The 16,228-nt window shown below is 42.2% G+C and overlaps 1 protein-coding gene across 4 annotated transcripts in view; it reads right to left on the reverse strand.

Moving 5' to 3' along the window:
• ephb2b (eph receptor B2b) overlaps positions 1-16,228 on the reverse strand; it is a 135,411-nt gene that overhangs the window by 25,745 nt on the left and 93,438 nt on the right. For all 4 annotated transcript variants that reach the window (XM_086086104.1, XM_086086103.1, XM_086086102.1 and 1 more), the window contains exons 4-5: positions 14,506-14,661; positions 11,976-12,311 (exon numbers count right to left, since the gene is read on the reverse strand). In XM_086086104.1, coding sequence (XP_085942230.1) covers positions 11,976-12,311; positions 14,506-14,661 — 492 coding nt within the window. The remainder of the gene's footprint in view (positions 1-11,975; positions 12,312-14,505; positions 14,662-16,228) is intronic.

Genomic DNA, 16,228 nt, shown 5'->3' on the forward strand with positions numbered 1-16,228 from the left:
GCACTGACCTTTAAATTTAAACCAAGAGCATCATCTACAGTCGAAAAATATTATCGCAAATGCTTCATGAAGCTTCGTGAAGCTTCGTTTTCCCCATCACTGTTTATGAGGTAGAAGTAATATTTAAATTTAATGGCCTCGATGTTTTTTTTTCATATAAACATATTTCCATTTATTATGCTTTTACTACTGTATTAGTTTAGGTAAGCGACCAACTCGGTTACAATTACGAGTTTGAGTCAGCTGTAAGAATGGAACTCCATCGTAAACTGAGAACCCCACCACAAGTTTTTGCTTTTATTTATAATTTCCCCTCTCTTTAGCAACAACAATTACACAGAAAACACCCAATTCCATTCTATTAGTAAATGAAAAGAAAGGTACAAGAAGGTTTTCCGACAATTTATAAAATGAAGGCTGTCTCATCAAGGACGGTCACGTTCTTAGAGGGAGGGCGAGCTGGCTGAATACAAGCACTCTATTCATATTCCCCCCCAAATTAATCAAGTGGTGATAATGGAAAGGACAGGGATTGTAAGTTCAACTAATTAAATTAGATGGCTGATTTGGGAAGATAAATGATGTTCATGAATAGGACCGCGGGTTCGCCACATCCTTCGCCAGAGTCAGACATTAGGGCCCGCGAGTGCTAGAGAAACACTAACACGCTGAACAATTTGTTCACTTATGAATAGATTTGATTCTGGGAGAAAATGAGTAAATATAATACGATTCCCTTCTGTGGTTTGCTCTGACTGTTTGCCATGTAAGATTTTTTTTTCCATTTTTCTTTATTGCCTCGCTTTGCTTAACGAACTGCGGACAAAAGCACGGAAGCTTGCAGCCATTTCGGACCGCCCACTGCAGAGCAGAGCAGACATACAGAGGACTCCGTTAAAAACATAGCGATGTTTCTTTTTCAGCCAATGCCAAACTGCTGAAAATTTCCTGCTCAGCCCAGATTTGTGATCACGTGATTGGACTGGAACAACGCTACTTGAAACAGTAGTGAAAAAGGAAGCTTTTATAAAAGAAATTTTAAAATTACCCAGTAGACTGGACATAAAGTAACACTTGCGGTGTCATTCTCCCATTGACGCAAGTGCACAATGCAATTCTCACGCTAACTACAGGAAACTACATTAAGTGTAACCCATCTATTGAGTATAATTTATATTTGTTTTTGTCCATCACGACGGCGTATTAGAGCCACGTATATTTGTTTTTATATTCCGAGAAAAAACTCACACATTTGCGACTTTCTAGAGTGGCAAATTTGCGAGAAAAACCCCCCTCAGAAACTTATGACAAATACACGTAGCGTAGCTATAGTCTAATGTGAGGACTCGTTGGTGGTCAATGGGACACTGTTTATAAAATGAAAAGGCAGGATGGAGACGGATTCATTCTTAATTTAAACTTTACTCGTCATACACGGCAGCTCGAGCGACAACACTTCCTGATCCCCTATCAGCTGACCACTAACCAATCAGACGCTAGCATACTTTAGTAAATGCAAGTGAATGAATTTAACTACTTGTACAAAAAAATTAAATGTATGAATGTGTAAATAATAATTCTGGAAACATAAAAGTACAAGTAAATATACATTTTAACAAATTAACTTAAATGCTTGATCTTCAGGGTGTGGACCTTCGCAAAGCGAGTCGTCTTTGTCGCTGGCCGTACCCAACGCTTCAAACATCATATGGTTAATCTTTGCTAAAGCAATTACTATCTCCTTATTTCAAAAGCCAACCGAAAAGTATTGGCACAAACATCCGAATAGTACGCTACGTGTATTTCTCGTAAGTTTCTGAGGTTTTTCTCGCAAATTTGCCACTTGAGAAACTCGCAAATTTGCCATTTTATAAAGTCGCAAATTTGCAAGTTTTTCTCTTTCACTTTATAGTGGCAAATTTGTGACTTTATAAAATGGCAAATTGGCAAATTTTCTCTTAGAATTTTACTCCCACCAACCCCCCCCTGAAAAAATATACGAGGCCCTAACACGCCGTCGTACTCTATGTTGATACGTCAAAATAATATTTCATACAAAACCGGTCCATGGTGCAAAAAAGGGTTGGGGACACTCTATTAGGGGTCTTTAATCAGCTGTCTGCAAACATGTGTCTCCTACTTTATTACAAGTTGTGCAGCGCCCTTCGATGCTGTGATTTAGTTTAGGACTGTGTGGAGAGAGAACAGGACAGACTCCATAAATCCCTTTTCCTTAACACAGTAAAAACATGTTCTTCTAAAGTGCAATAAGGTCCAAAAGGTCCCAAAGCAGCTGTTCCTCAGGGCTCTGCTGCCGCCTCTCTCCCGGGCTGCCATCCGTTTATGAGCGCTGTATCAGGAGCTCTTTAGCGTCAAGTTCGTATTTGCATGTACTAAGTTGAAGCGCGCTGGCAGCCTGCCCCGTTTCCACAGCTGCAAAGTATTGTGGGTTTTACATCTACAGCAATTTTCCAAAGTGAGCTGGGAGTTGATCAAGCTTTAAACCATCTGTAGGGGAAAAGATGGACCACCACCATACACTTCAAATTATAAGCCCATTCTTAAATGAGCATTTTATGGTCACTGGAAGTGTATTGGTGGGTTTGCAGATGTTCGGCAGACCGAGGAGATACATTTGTATGACAGATAAGGCAGTGCCGATATTGCCGAGTTTGCACGTTGCACCGAAAAACAAGCTTACCCTCTTGGACCCAAGAATCAAACTTTTTCTCACGGTCAAAAAGAGAGAATATACTTTTATTTGATAGATTTGATGTGTAAATAATCGTAGGACAATGTTGCTTGAAAAATCTGTCAAAATGCTCTAAAATCCCTAAATGGGCTGTGAACAGTGAAAATGGCTAGCCTTGGATTTCAAACATTAAAGTAGTACTTTGAGGAGAGTGGTAGAAACACTGCCACACAAAAAACTACCAATGTGCTGACTGCTTTATGGCATACGTCACTTCCCCCTTTTCACATTTGTTACAAAGATGGAAGTCAATTTCAATGCTGACGCATGATTACTGCTTTCCTGGCAGAAGCTGCAAAACAACTAGAAAATTTGTCTGTAAAGACGGGGAAAAAAAAGAGGGAAGCGACCTGGATAAAAGGACAGTCAAGTATCAACATTGGCCCGGATTCCACTCGCTGGCGTGAGCTAAAAAAAAACAACGCAATGCGCTTGCCCTCATGGGAAACGTGGTCTTCCTTCAGACATTACAACACCGCTTTTGTCCATATGCGCTGCCATAATCAACGTAAACTGAAAGTTCCTTAGTGTTGCTTTAAGGCTGGGAAAAAGTTCATTTCCCTTAAGACTTCTTTTCTAGCCTTTTCACACTGGTCAACTGCATTTTCCCAAGATCACTGTCTTGAGAGTACGGTTAGGGGTTGAAGTCATACTCAAAGCACATAACTTGCAAGCTGACAGGAATACGTTCCTTCAGAGGATAAGAACTGGGACAAAACCAGTCATGCAGAAACCATTCAAGCTGACAGTATCATTCCATTTAAAAAACAAACACTATTTGGCAAATATTTACAGATTTGCTGTGGCCCTTAAACTCTGGGTTGAATTGGGTGGAATGCTTTAAGTATTGGAGCTGTCTGTCAAAACTATGCGGAATGATGGTTTTGGATCAGACGGCTGCGGAAGGAAAGTCAACAGTTTAGAGAGTGAGACGCTTTGAGGCCATGCTGTCGTCTGCCGCGAGAAAATCCTCCTCAACCCACAGGAAGAATGTCAACGCTCATTAGAAAGAAACCGTGCGGAATGCTTGTTTTTCCTCATTTCCCGAAGACAAAACGACATTTGGTCGCACGCATGCAAACGTATTTTATAACCAATTTAGGAATGTTTATGTTCCTGCAATCTTTAGTCAAATATCATTGCACTGTATTTAACTGCTACTACTCCATACAAATGCAAAGTAGAGGTCTGTTTATGTGTCAGATGTGCTAACCGCTATTTCACTGCGCTGTTTCACTGTGGAACCTATCCTCAGCAATTTACTGAAAAACTCACCCAGTTTTAAATTACCTTTACATGCACCCAATAATATCCCTTTCAAAGCCCTAATATTAACTCATTCACTCCCAGCCATTTTGACTGAAGCAACCCTCTTCGCTCCCGGCTGTTTTACTGGATTTTGACTGATTTTGCAAGGCCTACAGAATATTCTGTTCTATTGCTATAAAAACTTCGAACCTACCAAAAGAAAGATTAGAGTCTCTTCTTTTATCAGGAAATATTTCTATCTGTATCCATTTTGCAATGATTAGCATTATAATATAGCTAAGTTTCATCATTATTCACAAATCTGTAAATATCTTTGTATTTGTTTCCGTTTTGCAGCAATTAGTATTAGAATATAGTTCGGTTTGATCATTATTCACAAACCTGTTGTAAACACTGTAAAAAAGAGCTTGTTGCAACATGGAACAGGCGGAACTCTTATCCTCTGTTGCCACCTGCTGGCCGACTTTTTAATAACTACCATTGCTTTAAGCCACCTCTTCATGTCAGAAGCTGTATCAAAGCCTTCTGTATGCTCTAGCACAAACCCCCCTCCTCATAAAAATCAGATAAAATACGTTCTTTGGAGTGCAGGACAAAGTATTTAAAAAAAAGCATTTATATGTGTTTGGGTTTAAATGAGTTAAAGGACATTTAAACGCACAAAAAGCCGAATAAGCTGTTTTTGGTGTTTTTCAAAATCCGAGTAAGACACCTGGGTTACCTCTATTGTATATTTGTTAGTATAAATGTTTGGAATGATATTTAAGTGTTTTGGCATATTGCTTGTGGTATATTTCTGATTTAAACAAATAATTTAGGCAACTATAAACATGTTTTTGGGTCCCCAATTTCACAGATCGTGCGCCATCGTTTGTAGTAATTATCAGCGCAGTAGCAGTTGACGACTTTATTATGCAGAGAGAATAACTGCAATATCTGCAGACAGGTTTACGCCGGTTTCAATCTGATGGAGGAAAAAATCCGCTGGAAAATATTTGCTGTTGTTAAATAGCGGCAGGTTGACATCACCTGAGAAGCGCCCGGCTCGAAAACATCTCTTCTAAAATAGAAAATGCTGAATTATTAACAGCTCCCTTTTGCGCATCCCCGCCTCATCGTGAACCAAAATATCAGCCGCCGGCCGAGCACATTTCCAAAGTCCAGCGTCAGCAAAAAGTGCAATTCTGGAAGAAGGGTTGGACTGTAGCATTTTTTTTTTTTTTATTCAATCCATTGGCTCGTTTTGTTTTTAATTATCAGCGTGCTCGCTTCTGGCTGAAACTAATAAATGAATGCATTAAAGTCGGATCGATTTCACGTCATAGAAAGCGGAGCTCTCGTGCACTCAACATTTATTTGTATAATCACATTATGTTCCCTTTTACAGTCCAGTGGGCCAAGAGACCACGGCCTTTTAACCCAGATTTATACACAGGCAATGAGCACTACTCTCTTCCATGCATGTCAAAACTTATGCTGATGCATGAGCAAAAGAAAGCCCATGTGACTTGTGAATGATTCATAAACAGGATCAATTAGATAACTCATTTGACCATCCATGAGATGATTTTCCTCGGGGAAGATTTAATTAAATCCATATAGTACAATGCATGGATTATTTAAGTCATTTGATGAATTTTGCAGGGTGCATCTCCATCCATTTATCCATCCATCCGTCCATCTATCCATCCGTCCATATATCCATCCATTCGCCTGTCCATCCATCCATCCGTCCAAATATCCATCCGTCTGTCCATCCATCCGTCCAAATGTCCATCCGTCTGTCCATCCATCCGTCCAAATATCCATCCGTCTGTCCATCCATCCGTCCATCATCCATCTTTCTATCCATCCATCCGTCCATATATCCATCCATTCTTCTGTCCGTCCATATATCCATCCACCCGTCCGTCCGTCCATCCATCCGTCCATATATCCATCCATTTGTCTATCCGTCCATCCATTTGTCTGTCCGTCCATCCATCCATCCGTCCGTCCGTCCACCCATCTGTCCATCCGTACATCTATCTATCCATCCATCCATCTATCTATCATCCATCCAAACATCCATCCGTTGATCCATCCGTCCATCCATCTATCATCCATCCTAACATCCATCTGTCCATCTATTCATCCATCCGTCCGTCCGTCCATCCATCCATCCAGCCGTCCATCTATCCATCCAGCCCTCTGTCCATCCATCCATCCATCCGTCCATCCATCCATGGCCTTGAAGGCAAATGTTCCGTTTCCAAGGGCGCGCACAGTATATTTTCTTTTCTTTTACTGTTGCAGAGCTCGTCCACGCTTCAGCGAACAGATCGTCGCGCCAGTCACGATGAAGACGGCCTCCAAGTGGGTGTGATGGCAAGCCCTCCCTGTCTGACCCTGGCTGGCAGCGAGCATATGTGTCCACCTCAACGCCTTCTGTCACCGTCACCCTGCCACCACGTGTGGCCCGCAGCCTGCTTGTACATCTCGCCGACTCTTGTGCGTACAACATACGCTCAGCGTGTTTTCACCAGAATTTCAAGGCAGTACAGCAGATTTGTTTTTATGCATTACAGAACTGCATTTAAAGTGACCATAGTATGAACAATTGACATGTGAAAGGTTTGGGGTGGGGGGGTGCTTGGGGAATCTGGCTGTGTCAGTGCATTTCACAGGAGCACAACTCGGCCATTGGTGCTGTAATGAAGCCATACATCTTCCCCGGGACCATATGCATACCCTGCCCTTGATTACACCCTCAGTGCCCAGTGACTAATGTGATTCTCTTGCACAATTGGCCAATTTAGGGAGCGATAAAGTGACTCAGTATGCAGTCGATTCCACCACCTTGAACTTGTGTGATTTTTTTTAAGCAATCGTAGAAGCTTTGGCTACAAACTATGTAACGATCACACTCTTTGTATGAGAGCAGAACTGATCACATTATATACTGTTCTACTGTACGTATGTCAATTTTGTCATGAGGTTCATGGGTGGCTGGAGCTTGTCAAAGCCAGCCACAAAGCTAGAAAAAAACTACCTTAAACCAGTAATTCCCGACCAGTGTGCCATGGCATATTACTGTTGTGTGCCATGAGTGATCATCAGGTGTGCTGTAGAATCTAGAATTGCTCCATACAATTATTTATTTACTACATATAATGCAAATAATGCATTGTTGTTCAAGTATTAATGCCAAGCAGGACAATAAAATGCTCTTGCACTTGATTGCGGAGGGGTTTTCTCATGCAAAATAGGGCTAAAATATCCAATGTGAAAGTGGCCTGACTACGTTTTCACCCTCTGGCACCACATCCTCACATTTCACTTAATCGCATGCAAAGATCGTCACTTTATTGTACAAACCCAGCAAAGCAAAGACGTGACTCATCGCTACAAATATGCTTGGAGCCTGCACTGCAGAATTAACAGCGGGTTTATAAACAACCATCATTCGCGCTTTGACGTTCGTGTGTGTAATTGAGTGATGAATTTTCATTTGCGTCCTCTTCATAAGTGGGAGGATGAAGCCCGTGGCTAACAGTGTTTTTGAGATGCTAGAAAGGGCGGATCGCTTGCGCTCTCCCTCTTCAGCTGTGATGCTAGACGCAGGCATATTCCAGGATACTTTCAATTTGCATATTTGATGTTTTTATGCAACTTGAGCCAAGTGGTGTTGTGCTCCAAACATTGAGGGCGATATGTTTCAGACCCACCTTTTACACCGGAGGTGAAAATCTGCGATATATTGAGAACATATTTGTTACAGTTTTATTTTCAAATCAATTGTCTACATTACAGCCCCGCAAAAAAACACCATTTTCAAGTTTCGCATTTTAAATGTAGAAAAATAGCGCTAATATAAATATATCAACATTTAAAAGAGAAATAAACTGTAGGAAGTGTAATTAAGCCCAAAGTCACATAAAGTCACAAACACACGCGTGGTCGAGTGAGCGACTCAGGAGTCCTTCACGCTCTTTGCGAGTGTTTTCATTTTGTATTTGAGTGATTATTGAGTGTGATTGAGTGTTTCTCCTATTCAGTAAATGGCTGAGAGTGCATCGGCGGCAGTGGCTCTCCTTGCCTGCAGGCGAGGGCATTCTATTCTAGAACAGATGTGTATATGAAGCTTGCATGTAACAATTTTTTTTTGCAAAATGGTAAAAAAAAAAAAAAAGACTAAATGGATCACAACTAAAAAACCTCAGTTGGGGAATGTGTAGATCAAGGAACCTCTACTTAGTGTAAGAACTAAGGTGCGACCGATTAATCAGTCGGCCGATTTAATCAGCTGATATTAGCTCTTTTAACAAAAATCGGCAACAAATTCAACAGACATTTGCAGAAAAAAAGAATCAGTGGTTGTTTACCGATTATATAAAGGACACTAAAGGATACTAAAGGACAAAGTTTAGTAAAACGGTCAAATGTTCTGCCTGTAATTCATATCTTTACTTTTGTGTTAAGAGACAAAAAACTGAAGTTATTGTATTCATTATTTTTTAATTAAGTTTCCGATTAATCGGTTATTGGAATTTTATTCTGCTAAATGCCAAATTTATCCTACTTAAAAAAAATCAATACTGGCCGGACTCTACTCAAAACCATGAATAAAGGTTAGTATAAATTCCAAGGTAGAATTTCCGTCTCGGCTAGACAGATACGTTCTGCAAAAAATTGGCGAACAATGAACCGCGATATCGAGTCGGGGTCCACTGTACTGCTTTCTGCAGCCTGTGTTGGCGCTCACTGCCAGTGCAGAACTGCCTGCGGTAATTAGGGCTGACACGATGTTTATGTAACCTCCAAGCCTCACAAACCAGATGCAATTATAGGCTCCTGGTCCGTGTGACCCCCGTCCCTGTAGCGTCGCACCGCAGTCCCTCGAGTGAGCCTGGTTCTGCAGTGTCACCGACGAGGGGAGTCGGTGGGTTGGCGGTGGTAGGGTGTGTGGCGGGAGTTCTCCTTTCACAGCTCCCTGCGACGGCTGCTCCCGTCGCATAATCTAAAGTGACGGGCACTTGAGCCCCCCAATTTCCGCAAGGACTCCTCGGCAGGGGGAAGTGAGGAAGCCGAGGGCCGGGGCCACAGACTTATTGTGGTCCAGTGAGAAAGAGAGAGAGAGTGGGGCGGGGGCCTCATTACAACGCTTAACTGCACTCACAGGCCCTCATTAAGCCACCACGCCAGTGACTTAAATCCAAACAGACAATAAAAAGGGGCTGCCGTTTGAGTAAAAGGCCCCCATCTTGGACTCTCGGCATTGTAATGGCTACTTTATGGAGCTGTAAGGCAAACAGATATCCGTAAACACTGACGTTTTGCTACAATGGCTCAATTTGAGGGGAACATTTAAAGGGATTCCGGCGCACAGTAATGAGAGTGAGTGCGCCGTTAGACAAATGCAATAAAAGCTGAGTAGCTTTAGGTGCCTCAGTCATACAACAATATGGAGGCTGGTTGAGTGCTAGAGGGTTGAATGATGAGACATCGCAGGCACATAGTGCTGTCGGGAGACGAAATAAGAAAAGACAAAGCCCCGTTGGCTCGGGAGCAAGCGATGCCAAATGATGCGCTTGATTGAGACAATTAAAGAGCAAATCAATGTTTTTGCTTCACCGAAATCCTGAGACGAGGAGAAGACTTCAAGCACAAGGGCTAAAACATGCAAAGCTCAAATGTTTGCAGAGGAGATCGAGAGAGATTTGGAGTTATCTCTTGAAGGAACCCTTGAGATAGAGGCCGGATTTCCACTCCATCCATTTTTTTTGAACTGTTTATCCTGCTCAGGGTTGCGGGAAGCTGGAGCTGATCCCAGCAGACTTTGGCCGAAAGGCTGACGACACGCTGGACTGCTTGCCAGTCAATCACAGGGCAAATGTAGAGACGGACAAACATTCACACTCACATTCAGTCTCAAAGTGGGAGTTGATCTCACGCTGCCTGCAACAAAGTCAGCCATCAGTCATTATAAAAATAAATAAATAATCTGGCTTAGAACAGGGGTGTCAAACTCATATTAACTCAAGGGCCACATGGAGGAAAAGCGGGCCGGATCGGTAAAATCATGATTTATGACATAAAAACAATTGATGTCAATTATACGAAGATTTTCACTATTTGTGGGTTAGCCCTATATTACAGGGTTCAACTGTAATTATATTGTTCCAAAAAAAAAAAAGTATAAGTTCCGGATGTGTTGTAGTTACCCGTTTTGCATGTATATTATTCCCAGAATGCATTGTGTGGCACAGTTAATGAAATTATAAGGACGTTAATCCTTATCATATGTGTTTATGTTACCAGTAATTGAATTTGTGTCGTATTTAACACGTTTATGTTGGTCTATGATTTCATTTATTTCTTTATTTTTTAAACAAACATGTAAAATAATGACATCCAGGGCAATTCCATGTACAAGTTGCATTGCTCATCTAAGAATTGCTTGTGAAATTACAAATTTATGTTTTGATTGTGGCCATCTGATTAACTATTTTATTTTTTATTTGCATCCGGCCCGCGGGCCGTATGTTTGACACCACTGGCTTAGAACATATATGTCCTTATTTTTTCCTTCCTCATGTTAATTTTTTTCTCTACCTATACAAAGGAGGCATACGTTAAAAGTAGGGGTGTCAGACGATTACATTTTTTAATCGTAATTAATCGCATGACTTCAAGTTAACTCACAATTAATCGCAAATTTTATATCCTAAATATACAATAAAATGTACAATAAAATATTTTTTCCTAAGTTTTCATACTCTTGTTAAACTTAAAAGTGGGGGGAATATTAAACTAATAAATATGGCTGTAACTTTTAGTCACTGATACAGTAATTTCATTATGATTCATAAAATTGAGTTAAAATTAAAAAATATGTACTGTACTGTAAAAAACTAGTGTGACATTGATTTGTGTTGTGTTGATTTGTGCCACGAGACGGCATCATTGCATTTGCAAGATGTTGGTGACAGCTCAGTGCATTTTTCTTTAACATGAAGTAACATATGAAATTCTGCACATTTTTTTAAATTGTAAAATACAACTTGACCCCAGTCTCCACAAATGAATACATTTATTACTGCTAAATTTTAATGTTGACGTGTCTGCTACGTTGCGACTGGAATTCTCCCAGTACAGGCTTTGAAAGTAAGTGGCGGTCATTAATCGTGTGTTTTAAATAAAACTTAAAATGAACGCACTCATTTTGACATCCCATAGCTATAATGTATTACATCTGAAAGTAAACTTTGACAATCATTTACGTATCTTGAGGCCGGGCAGTGCCCTCGTTTTTTGCAAATCAAAGTGCGGTAAACCTTGAATTTTGTCTTTTCAAGCATGCAAAGTAAATCCATCCTGAAAGGCGAATCTCACCCAAAGGTAACACTTTTTCTCCCCTTACCGGAACACTTGCCCATAATCACTGAAGCAAAGGTAGCGTTTTATATTGTTTAAAATAACGCTGAGTGGCTGAGTGAGCTGCAATCAGCGCTTGAATGGCGTGTGATGGGCTTCAGCGGCGAGCCGGCCGTGCAGGTCCACAATTTGCAAATCGCAGCCATGAGGTTGAAGTGTAAGGACCAGTCTCGTTCTGTCTCAACCGTCATTGACGGCACACTCACAAGCCACTCATCTGCATACATCAGCATTTTGTGCTTGTGGAGTGCCGAGTGTATTCAAGAGGAAGTCTAATGGCGTTCACTTACCAGCAGCCTTGTTGTAAGGGAGTACAAAATATTTCTGTTCTTTATGTTTCTGGCAACTTTAATGTAATTTTCATTTAGTGGGAAAAAATTGTGCCAGATAAATAAAGTAACTCTCTGTGGCGAAGGACAAACCGAAAATAACAATATTGTACGAGGTGACTTTTACTTCTATCAAAGTCATCTACAATAAAGACAATGAAACTCGCAGCCAAATATCCCTTTCAGGTCTTTTATACAAGACTGCTTACCAGCCTGGTTGGTGGTGATGTTGACCGAGGAGTATTGCGGCGAGTATGGGCTCTGGTCCGACACGCCGTTGACCGCCTGCACCTCGAAGGTGTACTGCGTGTGGGCCAGCAGGTCGCTGATGTACACCCGCGGCTCCGTCAGACCCAGCTGGCGGGGCAGGAACTGGACGTTGTCGCCGCAGCGCGTGCAGCCGCCGCGCCCGCCGCCGCAGCTCTTGCAGATGATGTTGAAGACGACGTCCTCGCGGCCGCCCGAATCCCGAGGGCTCACCCACTCCAGCATGACCGAGGTCTCGTTCACACTGGAGATGACGTTTTGCGGGGCCGAAGGGACCGCTAGAGGACGTAAGAGATTCTGGAATAAGTATGAGCATGTAAAAATAACTCTCAAAACATCAGTTTGCCGGTAAAAAAAAATGTGTACTGATTTGATCAATACTGCAGCTTTCCAAGGCCTCGGCTGCCATCCTCCCTCAGGATTCCCATTCACAGGATCCGATTTTCCGAGCCGGTGCCCACATTGAAGTGTTTTCTTAGCACTTTTCCCATGGGCCAGCATCATGAAGTGGATAAAACACCAGCGTGTTTGGGGGCTCCGCCCACACGTTGACTGGCAGGCCAAGCAAATGCACAGCACTGTTTATCTTTTTTTTCGGCATGTGCACCTAAGGATGGCTAATGAAGTAAACAATTTAGACTCTCCCCCACAGATCTCAATCGATTGGTTGTTATTTAACTTCATTTAAGTGGTGGCAATTAACACACAGCCGGCGGTGGAAGGAAAGATACATAAAGATAAAGGGAGTCCTCGAGTTACGGACAAGTTCCGTTCCTATGCTGGCGATGCGATCCGAATTTCGACTTAAGTCGGATTTCACCGTTAAAGTCGATATTTACATCAAAATACTTTGTACAGCAATTTTAAATTACATATTTGCGCCACCCGGAAGAAGCCGGAACAAATATTTTATGTTTCCGCACGGACATTCATTGCTGAAGCGACTGAAAACTTAAACACGGAAATGTGACGTGCCTGATGGCGAGCCGACCTGCTCGATGGACGCCCGTTGCTGGAGGTAACAACACAACTTTAAATAACTTTAAAATGGCGTGACTACTGTGGGAAATTAATGAAAAAGAAGGTGCTATAAACGAGGCACGGGCGTCGTAAAGTCGAAATGTCGCGTACGTCGTAACTCGAGATGTTGAAAAATATTTTCTGGTTTAACTGATTTATGGGAGTGATGACCGCTGCGGTGGTCAAAACATTCCTAATTAAAATTAAACTAACCACCAGAGGGTGCTAGAACTACACATATGAAATACAACCTTGCCTTTTTACCAGACATGCTGCTTTTAATATTGTGACATGACGACGACATCGTGGCAATATTGTGATATTGCAGTTATGATAATATCCTAATATCTTAGCCCATTTGAAGTCAATAAAATCTTCAGCCCTAGAAAAAAGATACATGGAAAATATTAAGTATAGTAGCAAAATATTTGTACTGGGTTACTTCCCACCACTGACTAAAACCCCCCACATTAGCTTCAGCGGGTGGCTTTGGCGGGCCCCGCTTTAATCATGCCGGTGGTCGTGCTGCGCAAAATGCGAATGATGTGACGCCGCTGCTCTCTCCGGTTGACAACAGCTGCTTGATTCCCAGTGCCGGGCTTATGCAAATCCCCTTTGTTGTGGGGGCCATCATCTCGTCCTTTCAGCGCACACAGAAGGGAGCAAAGGAAACGCAACGCTACCGAAATTTTGAATGAGGATGTTTTTTTTCTGGTCCTCGCTCGCTTTTGTTTTAGCTGGACCAATCCCCCTCGCCCCTCCAACCACCGACCTTCACCGTCATCCTTGCGTTCCTTCCTTTGGGCTTCAAATTCACATTCAAATTCCAAGCGGCTTCATTGGCATGACAAGAGCCACGGTGGGCCCCAATCTCAATGCACCGCGGCTCGGCCCGGTAACCTCTGATCGGGGCCGTGTGATGTCGAGGACAGGCCGGCCTGCCCTTGAGCGTTTCTTTGGAAGATGCGCACTATTAACTCAAAACACGTGACAGCCACGTCTTTGAGAGAGCCTGTGTACAACATGTTCAACACTTAATTTAAGTCAGTATACAGTGAACCCCCTATTGATTGTGGGGCATATGTTTTAGTGATGGGTGGAAAGACCATGCAAAAATGTTGTAAAGCTTACACACGCTTTAAACAAATTATAAACACGTTTGAACACACAATAAATAGTTTCAGGCACCATCGTGAACAAAAATGGGGAAATGAAGGTAGCGAAATGTCATCACTTGGGCAAGTTGATGATGCACATTTAGCTATTTATCGAACATGAAGCCACTTTTATCACTTAATTGTCTGTTCTGTTTCTATTAATTCAATTCAATACAGTGTCATTTTAAATTTATCATTTTTGTTGTTGTTTTCGCAGAGAGCTGGAACAAATGAATGGCAATTTAATTTAATTGGGGCCGCGGTAGATAAACCGGTGAAACAATGTAATACATACTCGTGCAGGGCATCTGTAAGGGATCCGAGTCGGTGCGGTAGTAGCCACTGCGGCAGACGCAGTTTATGGCTCCCTCGCTGGTGGTGCGGCTATTAATGGGACACTGCCTGCACGACTCGTCTCCCTGGGTCGGCTTGAAGAATCCAGACGCGCACGCTGAAAAGACACGAGGATGAGCGTTAAATAGTTGCAGTATTTACTCAGACAGATTATTTATATTTTATACTGTATATATATATATATTATTTATATACAGTAAATGTATACACAGTAAAAAGATACGGTATATATACATAGCTTGAAAACCTAATTTCCCGCCGTAACCTTAACCTTAGTTTCAAACCCTAACCTAATCATGATCGATCCGAGACTTGTTTGCTGTGGACACTTTTGAAGTGATATGAAGTGAGTGAGTCGTCCAAACACAGAAGCGGTGGCTCGCCTGCGAGGCGGCTCTCAGCGCGACATGCTGTTCGTGTGAATAATTCACAGTCCCCTGCTTGCCTATCGTGCATATGCAGTGGTTCGCTTGCTGTTCGGAGCTCTTTTAAGAGTCTCCCCTGTACGTCCCAGACAGAAGACACTGACGGCAAAACCTGTACTGAAGCATCCTGTACCCGACACTTCACATCTTAAAACCCCAAATTGAGACAGGAATTCTGTCTTGAAACCTTTTTTTTTTTTTAATCCTAACCCTGGCTTGTAACATTCATTTGAATCCGTAACTGTGGCTTGAAACGTTATTAATAACCCTAGTTTCAAAACCTAAGCCTGACTTTGAATCAAAGACACTTGGCATGATGCTAGCCTAAAAGCATATCTGCCTAATTCATATTTGAATGTTTTTGAAAAAACATGAAAAAACACAAATTCAACAAATGAACATTTTGATTTGGATGACTGAGAATATTTTGACAGTAAGTTAAAAACAACTCCAAGAATCATGCTATGCTAACGGTGTACTACGTGCTACTTGCAGAGTGTGCACCTTTCCAAGCATTTCAAGGCAGCGTGTGTTTCGCTTATCACAAATATCTTATATCCACATGAAGTCATCTCCACTTGTCAACGCCACTAAGCAGCTTTGACATGTTTGCTTTCCGCCATGATTGATGTTCGAGTGCTCTCTTTCTCTTTCGTTATGCTCCGAGTGAAACGTGAGGCGTGAACACTCCCAGTGCCAGTCGACCATTTCGTTGAAGTCCGGGCCAAGCCGCTTGGTGGGGGAATTGCCATCAAACCGACTTGGAAAGAAGTGGCGTAAAAGACGTGTTGACGGGCAAGAGGGTCGGGGGAGTTTGTCGAGGGTCCACTGGTGGGAACAAAGGGGAGAGCTGGGAGAGGTCGGGAATGTCTGTGTTTGCAATTTCAGCGTCTTACTTCGGGCACAGCTGATGATGGATGTGCCGCAGCTGTGACAATCGCGACAATGAAAAGAATGCAAGGGATTAGCAAGTATAAAACTCCATGAGTCTTTTGCTACCGCAGGGATTTTTTTTAATATTCAAATATTCACGAGCTGCTTGGCCTGCCGCCGAGTGATGAATAGTTCCCCACCGTGCGTAAAACATCCAAGACGCTTTCTTTGTCGCCTTCCCAAGCCTCTTCTCCATTCATTTTCCAACAAATGTCATTTTTTCCCCCCATTTAGTACTATTGTAATGTACTGTATGGCAATTCCCAAGTTCAATGTCTTAATCTCAACCTAAACTGAATTTAAACC

Source organism: Leptonotus elevatus, chromosome 10 (genome assembly GCF_054856555.1).
Source record: "Leptonotus elevatus isolate MCC_2025b chromosome 10, RoL_Lele_1.0, whole genome shotgun sequence".
Classification (NCBI taxonomy): domain Eukaryota; kingdom Metazoa; phylum Chordata; class Actinopteri; order Syngnathiformes; family Syngnathidae; genus Leptonotus; species Leptonotus elevatus.